The sequence below is a fragment of the Anoplophora glabripennis genome, unplaced genomic scaffold (assembly GCF_000390285.2).
Source record: "Anoplophora glabripennis isolate ALB-LARVAE unplaced genomic scaffold, Agla_2.0 scaffold550, whole genome shotgun sequence".
Taxonomy (NCBI): domain Eukaryota; kingdom Metazoa; phylum Arthropoda; class Insecta; order Coleoptera; family Cerambycidae; genus Anoplophora; species Anoplophora glabripennis.
This window is the reverse complement of record NW_019416641.1, coordinates 34,723-43,824: the sequence shown is the minus strand read 5'-3', so window position 1 is coordinate 43,824 and position 9,102 is coordinate 34,723. Positions and strand designations below refer to the sequence as shown.

At 32.8% G+C, this 9,102-nt stretch overlaps 1 protein-coding gene across 1 annotated transcript; it reads right to left on the bottom strand.

The window, feature by feature from the left end:
* Nucleotides 1–1,711: 1,711 nt before the first annotated feature.
* Nucleotides 1,712–4,354, bottom strand: LOC108911181 (glucose dehydrogenase [FAD, quinone]-like; the record flags this gene model as incomplete). The annotated part of the gene is made up of 1 exon (XM_018716049.1): nucleotides 1,712–4,354. A coding segment is annotated over one exon (1,716 nt), but the record flags the coding sequence as incomplete, so codon positions are not given.
* Between the last annotated feature and the right edge of the window lie 4,748 nt (nucleotides 4,355–9,102).

Here is a 9,102-nt window from a genome sequence, read left to right as displayed (position 1 = left end):
AAAAATACACATTTTTATACACATACTCGAAATGTGTCGCCAAAAAAGTTTATTCAATTTGCAAATTTCGAATAACTGGGAAAGTGTTATCTGTAGAAATGTAAATGGCTGCTGAATAAACACAATTGTTAAATGTAAACGTAATAAAACGTTTTTATAAAAATTATTTTTAACAAAGGAAATGGTATCTTTAAAACAAAATACAAAAAAGTATTTGAAAGCAGATTTAATCTAGCACTCTGATAAGTTATAATAAGGAAATCGCGTTAGTCAAGTATCTCAAAAAGAATGCCTGTTCCCTGGTTACGAAAATAGTAGTTTTTTGACAAGTCAGTTTTCAGTATAATTGAAATTTTGAGAAATAACATTTGTTTTAAAACTAATTTTGATTGTTTACTTTGAAAACGTGGTATTTTTTATTGCAAACTATTACAGAATCGTATGCATAGGTTCAGTTTGATTAAATTTGGATAATGGACATTTTTTTCGTAGAGCGCTTGTTTCTAGAGAAAGATTCAGGTTAAGAAAATCACCAGGTATAATGCTCACGAAGTGCCTATGAAAAATATGTTGGATTGTATAAGGAAAAAGGCTTAAAATATTTACTGTGATTGTAAAAATTCAGTGTATCTACTGATTTTAGGTTCGTTTGCAGAGATTTACAATAAATCAAATTTAATTAGTTTTTCTCTTAAAATCCATCATGGAAGGGGATTGTATCGAATTTTCGGTAAAGTCAAAATTCATACACGAACAGAACCATAACTATAATGACATCTAGCTTAACATGACTTAACTGTTGTAAGCATCCTATATTAGACTTTTATTTTTTACATTGATTGGTAAAATTAGAAGAATAATAATAGTAGATCCTGTTCTGCACTTCCAAATACTTTCATGTGCTACCTGTATTCAAAAATATACGCAAATGTGCCTGCAAGTAGTTGCTTTTAAGTAAGACATTAAATACCAACTTTTGGCTACGATTTTCTTGATAATAATGTTAGTTATTTCATTTAATCGTACACATTCAATAGAAACATTTGAAAGCCCAATTAAGAGAAGTGTGTATGTCATTATTTTGCAAATCAACACGCAATTCACTGATCTAAATATGGTTAACAAAATAATTTATAACAATTTGAATGTGCTGAACACTATTATTTATTGCAGATTATGCTCGTAACTACCATTCACTTTCAAGGACTGTTATTGAGCAAGTTATGTTTACTAATTACTTAAAAAATTAAACTGAAAGTCTGCATGCTTAAAACGCTATTAAATAATTAACGCGCTTAATAATATGCACGTATTTTATATGTTTCTTTTGAAATAGAAGGAGGAAATGCAGAAATACTCAGGAAAGTGCTAGCCTGACACCTGTGGAGACTGCTATGAGGAAATTATTTTTCTGAACTGCTTAGAACATCTTTTTCTGAGAAGGTGAAGAACGTCTTCTCTATCACAGTGAATTTAAGAATATTTCGTTATATTCTAGAATTTCTTTTTTTCAATTTGATAGATGATAGTCAAGTCATATTTTACTTATGTGTATCTAATACTTTGGAAGACTTTCATTTACATTTACTTGAACATTTTATCCTACTCTTTTTGCTAACGAATGCATAATAGGTACTACAATAACTATCAGTGTGATAAATTGCATACAGTAAGTAATATTGTTTATTGATTTTCTTTTTATTCACACAAATTAAGGTATTTACAATGTGTTGTACTTATATTTAATTATAGAGATATGACAAACAATATAAAGAAACAAGTAATGAAAATAAACCAACAAATCGACCAATATTAGAAATAGCCATAGCCTGTCATAATTCTTATCCTATCTGTAAAGGTTCCATCCCATACCTAAATTCTGAAATACATATTAAATATGTCTCAAAAGAATGAGAAAGCCAATCTGAAAGACCTAAGCGAAACAATTTATTACTTAGATGATATGTATTTTAGACATGTGACTGCATCAATCTTTTCCCTAAATTAATAAATAAAAAAATAAAAAGTGTGAAATCTTCTACAATTTACGGCAGATATATTAAAATAAAGAACTGTCTTCAGTGTTTGATGGTCAGCATACAAAATATATGATTATATATATGACTAGGAAATAAATTATTATTCCATACCTATTTATGAAACGTGGCAAAGTGTAACTGATAAATAAATGGCTTGTTTAGTTTTTATTTTATAACTCAAAGAAAAATCTTTGGTTTTGTCTTTTTGAAACTTTATGCTAATTTAATGTTTGGCATTCAGTATTGAATATTTTATCAGTCACCTTATAAAAAAGTTTAAAAAAATGAAAATTATTTACAAATATCATGTCACCATGTGCATTAAAATTCTATATCTAACTAGAACTAGTTTAATGCACGTGGTGTCTCAATTTTAAGAGAGGAACTTAAGACTGTTGTCCTTAAAGACCTTTCATTAAACCAACACGTCGTTGATTAATTGACAAGTAACAACGAATTTTGACAAACATTATGAACCGTATTAAAAACCAAATTTTCTTTTACTTTTATATTTCATTCACTTCTTCATACAAACGAACCAGATGACTCCTGAGCAACATTTTTAGTGTAGTGTGGTACAAAATTAAATTAACTTAGTCTCATAAGTGTCTGTACAGTTCATCAAAGTCGAACCCGGTGTCGTAGTATTGGCCTGGGTACCCGTGATTGCCGTGATTACTGTAATCCCCGTGACTGCCGTGATTACCCTGATTGCCGTGATTGTCCTTAAGCCATGCGGACTTCACAAAATCGCTTCCCCTTTCCCCTATCATGATCACAGCTGCGTTGGTATTACCATGCACTATCTTAGGCATTATCGAGGCGTCGATGACTCTAAGATTCTTTATTCCATGAACTCTTAGCTCTGAATCCACCACAGCACTCACGTCATGCTTAGGCCCCATTTTGCACGTTCCTACGGGATGGAAAATAGTTGTGGTGTAAGCCATAGCCACGCACGCCCAGTACTCGTCGGTTCCAAAGTATAAGTGCTCGCATGCTGGTAAAGGAGTTCTATTGACTTCGATTCCGTAGTGTTTGAAAATCTCGGTATTCTCAAGATTCAAACTCTGCTTGGCACCTTCCACGATTCTCAGAAGATCGATTTCTTCGAAGAACGTATTGGCGTGTATCACTGGGTGGCCAAAAACAGGATCTGAACTATTCAGAAGGACTCGACCACGGCTTTCCGGACCCAGTAAGATGGGTCTTGCCATCAAACCATTATAATAAGCCAGGGGTAACACTGCGGTATTGTACGTTAGAATAGGATTTTTTAGGAAGTTGTCCACGTTGACTGCATCCATAGAAATTTGTATATCTGGTCTACCGAGTTCTTTCTCGTATTTGGTTTGTATGAACGCGTTAGCTTGGAGCGGTCCTGAGCCTGATAAAGGACCTTCTCGCGCTTGTTTCCAGGTGAACACATCCTTCTTTCTCTCTTCGTCGGAAACAATGGTAGCGGAATAATTCGTCAGTTGGAAAACAACCCCATCGATGGTAGTGTGATCTTGTAAGTTGAATCCTACGGCTAGGTCTTTTAGAACGTGGATGTTGTTTTCCTCCAAGTGGTGTGCTGGTCCGATACCGCTCAACATGAGTAGGATCGGGGAATTTAAGGAACCAGCGGAAAGGATAACTTCCTTGTGTGCGATTGCTTGAACCAACTTGCCTTTATGGAGGTATTCTACACCGAAAGCAGTTTTGGTTTTAGGGTCTATGAGTACTCTGGTGGCGTGTGAATTGGGTTGTACGGCCAAATTCTTCCTGTTGTTTCTTATGGGCCTTATGAACGCTCCGTTGGTACTAAGTCTTTCCCCATCCCTAGTGGTATGTTGAAGCAGGCTAGTTCCAATCATTCTTTCAGTGTTTTGATCCAAGTATTCCAAACCTAATTCCTGATACGCCTTGAGGATTGCCAGTGTATTCTCGTCTTGGTAAGGGAAATATTCCACAGTTTGGTACCCGCCAGATCCATGGTAATACGCTTCGACCTTGCCTAGATTCCTGTTGTCTTCGGATTTGATGAAATATGGCAGGACGTCGGCATAAGACCACCCCTTGTTGCCTTCTTCTTGCCATTCGTCGAAGTCCTTGGGATGTCCTCGGATGTAAATCATGTAATTGATGGTGGAGGTTCCACCCATAACTTTGCCTCGAGCCCAGTTACACTGTCCATTGTCCCTGGCCAAGCAGCTGTGCGGAGATGGTTGTGTCACGTATCTCCAGTCAAGGCTGGAACGTTGCAGCAGCGGCGGAAACGCGGGAACATCTGCTATTTCTGGTTCTTCGTCACCCGCTTCCAAAAGAAGAACCTAGAAAAATATCAAACTAAGTCATATGGTAACTATAACAATGTTCTGAGTGTATTATCTTTTGAGCACCACTTATATGTTTAAAAGTCATGAACATCAAGAGATTTTTTTTTATAAAATGAGGACAAAAAATGCTGTTCGCTGCATTTTATTAACCACAGGAAACCTTGGACAAATATATGCTTTCATTGAACATAATATTTGCAATTATGTAGGTTCCTACAATTACAGTTAAAAGCACTTAACAGTAACTTCGACAAATCCACTGATAGACTACAGGATAGTATGGAATATGTATAAAGGGTTGCATAATATTTGAAAATTACATTATAGCGTTTTACATTGACAATTTATTCATGAATAAATTGACGAAGTTCTTCATGAATTCACGAATTTATTGGTAAACATTGTGGTTTTATACCGCTACAGACTTTGTCAAGTTTTTTGACGCATGAATCAGTTCTACCAACAAATCAAAGAAGCAAACAAATTTCAAAAATGTCACACTTGTCCAATTTCTTGATGAAGTGACTTCATGAATTAATTCATCAATAAATTGTGTATGTAAAACAGCTTTTAGATCTGATTAGATAATGGTGTCAATTACATTATGTAATATTTTATAGAAAAAAGATAATGATCCAAAAAAAATTCTGACAAGTAAGAATAATTTATTTCTCTCTGTGGATTTATCTCATCAACTTCAAAAGGCAATTATTTAAAAAAATTTCGTGGTACTCTTTCGAATAAGAATTTTTGAGGATTGTAAAGTGGACACCAAATTAATGTGGCATATTTAAGTTCAGAATGGACTTGTGCAATTCATTTGCATTTTCATATAAATTTAAATGTAGCTCGTTTCCAGTACACAAGTCTCGATATTATTTAAATCATATTGCAACCTTAAACAATAATCAGTCATTTACAACAAGAAAAATGTTTATATCCTCAGCTTAGAAGAGTATGTAACAATTTGTTACATCATGTAAATCATTAACATATAAAATGAATTAAAGCAGTCTTAAGTTTGGTCCCTGTGGAACCTCTGATGTAGCAATATTGAGCAGAATTGTAACTACTACATGAGATATATTGTACTATTTTTGGTATCACCCAATAAAATTTAAAGCATTTGAATGTAAATTGAAACATTGCAGTTTACTGATAAAATTTAATTATCAATTTTATTGAAGGGCTTTGAAAAATCTGTGTTACATCTGCCTTACCTTCTAAGATATTTAAAATATATTGGACATATGTAACTGCAGACTTGTTAGTATCAAAACCATGTTGATTACCTCTATGTAACATCATGCTTAGAAAAGTAAATCCTGTCATATATTATCATTATACTGATTATAATTTTCAATGACTGTCACAATTTTTAAATATTGGACAAACTTTAGGTTTTCCATCGCTTAGGAAGAACATTATCCTTGAAAGAAAGATTAAACAATTTTCAAAACATTGGATGAGGTAAAACGGTAAGTTTTAAACACCATTTACATTTAATAAATTCTACCTAATATTAACCGAGGAATTCAAAAACGCAATAATATACAGGGTGTACAATTTAAAATAAGTTATGTAAAGCCCACACGAAATGCAAAGATAAAAATATTCTCTTTACATGGCCGACATAATTCCAGGCAACTTTTATTAAAACCATTTTCTTTATAAATTATACTGTTACAGAGTTACAGAAAAATCCTTCTTAGGTGGAACATCCTGTAGATATGACAAAAAAAATTAGAATTTTTGTTAATTGTTGTTTCAACACATTGAATATAAACAGTGTCATTAATTTGTTGTAATTTATTTATAAATAATATTATTGCATATATTCATATGGAAAGGATATAACTTGATTTTGATGAAAGAAGTCTTGATATGCAGGCCGACATTTTCATATTTTATTACTAACACTATAGTAAGATCGTATTCGATGCAAAGTAGAGCAAAAAGTTGTCGGTCTTTTATCAAAGGAAAATCGTGTCATCATTTTTAGGATGCGTAAGATAAATCATTTCAAATTTAAAATGAAATTNCTTAGGTGGAACACCCTGTAGATATGACAAAAAAAATTAGAATTTTTGTTAATTGTTGTTTCAACACATTGAATATAAACAGTGTCATTAATTTGTTGTAATTTATTTATAGATAATATTATTGCATATATTTCATATTGAAAGGATATATAACTTGATTTTGATAAAAGAAGTCTTGATATGCAGGTCGACGTTTTCATATTTTATTACCAACACTAGTCTGGTATCAGGGACTGGTATTTCTATGTAAAAGTGATATTATACACCCTGTACATTAATTACTTTATCTGAATACTTGACTATTATTATGAAGTAATATGTTAATAATAACCTAGTTAATATACTTCATTTGAATGGTGTAGACAAAAAAATTATGCAAGGTAAACCTAGATTGAAAGTTCACAATTTTTTTCTTAACTATATTTAGTTATAATGCTGGGAATATTGTAATATTGGAATAATATACTTTGGCATAAGAATGTCAAGCAGTTTTATGTAGAAATGAAAGTAATTACTTGACTTACTATTAGATGCGAGTATAAGAACTGTTCCTGTTGAACGGGAATTATTTCAAAACATTAGTAAAAAGTATAATTGAAAAATAGAGTTATAAACATAGTTTACCACAATTTATTCCATATTGTTCGTGTCTAATTGGTACGATTTATCGATATTTTTGTAAATAATGGTTACTAATATGGAGTTCATAATATGTAAGGAAATGTGAAAGACTAATTAATAGCACCTTTATTTTTTTGGAAAAAATCTAGTTTCAGTTTTACTTAAGGGACTAATTAACTCAATTGAAATCTTGTTCGTAGCTAGATTTCTAACTAAACCAACTTGCGCCTACCTATTAAAAAAATTATCTACTGAGATATAGCTATATGAATATCGCGAAACTACATTAAAAAGGCTATATTTTAGTAAGTGTTGACTTTTGAAAGTAATAAAAATATAGTGAAAAAGTGAAGTTTAATTATATTAGAATACTACCAAATACTCGACGGTCTTTGTAGTAAGAAACTGTTTGTTTTTCCCGGGATAAAACTGAATAAAACGTTCTTAGCGAATTCTATGTTTTTGGTAGACAAATAAGCATATGTTTATGTTATTTGACTGTCCCTATATCAAGTGTAATAGAATTATCTTAAAATAGTAGGGTTTTAGTAAACAGATTCTAAATAAAAAAATTCAAATGCTATGCAGTCTAACTAATCTTATTGTAAACATCGACGTGTTAAATTGAATTAATTTTTTAAGCAACTGTAATTGACAATCGAATGAACACTCTTCCATCGCAAAAACAAGTTTCACGAGATTCGAATTTGTTTTCGGATGAAAAATGCAACACAGCCTAGTACTTCCCATGACTCAAAGCAACAATGCACTTTACTGACAATCTATTCCGCGTAAGAACAATGGAAGAAAACTAATTGTATCGTAAGGAAGCAAAATAAGTAGATCACAAGGAATTCGAACCTGAATCCAATTTTCAGCTCTAAATTGAAATGATACGTCAAATTACGAGCAAGGTTTTTGGAGGAGTTGCCACAGTTGATGAAGAGGAAAGAAATAACAGGCGGCAAATGTCTTGGTAGAGCAGGGAATTTGTAGCATGTCCCACTTACGTCAGATTCTTCTGTAGTTTTGGTAATGTCGATGATACTAAAAAGTGTCGCAATGTAAAAATCTCAGCATATTCTCCATATTTTCAAATTTCTCGGTTAAAACCCGTTGTCCAAAAAATAAGGTGAATTTGTGTAAAAAATAAAATCTTTATTTATGCTTCCAAATCAATTTCGTTGCCTTCAAAATAATCCCCACCTCAATTTATGCTAACGTTTTTCCAACTCTAGAAAAAGCCTGAAAGCCTCTGCCTTCTTTAAAGTCTTTGTACCACTTGTAAACATTTTTTTGCGACATAACCTCATCACTGAAAGCCTTCTGTAACATCCTCAACGTTTCCGCGGCAGGATATTCATTCCGCAAACAAAATTTAATGCAAATTCTTTGCTCAAGAAAATCAGACATTGTAAAAATCGATGAAGTCACTTTCGTATGTTTACAAAAACATGAGTAGCTCTGCAGCAATTGAACATATTGCCTTGAAACTCTGCATAGATATCAATGACAGTACTACCAACCTACAAAAAAATAATTGTGTGCTTTCATATTAACCGCAAATTTTAAATAAGAACACAATGTACATAAATTATTGCATTTTTTTATTTCTCGTTGAATTTAAGGCCCATTTTAATAAACAAGTGTTGAATAATTTGTGGGTACACATGCCGCAAGTGACCCATTTTTAAGCATTACGTCAAGAGCGCCAGCAGGACGCCGCCGGACGCACCAGCGTTCCAGGAAGGGTCTACGGTGGACTGGCGCCGGCGACCAGATGCTTACTCATATACCTACGACCGACTCCACACACAGGGACTTTCTACCAAACATTCAAACCGACAACACATCTTTTTCCACAAGCTTAGTTTTCAATAAAATAGTTTATTTATACCGTTGAGAGAGCGTTTTATTTTTGCTGTTCAGCTAAAGTAACCCTCAAATTGTACTGCTGTGATGTTATTAAATGACATTTGCAGCAATATTTGGATTTTATTTGATCTTTGCAGGAGAAAAGGACACTGACGTTGAGTTAGAAAAGGAAGCGATTGCTTTTAAAGATTTTTTACTTAGATC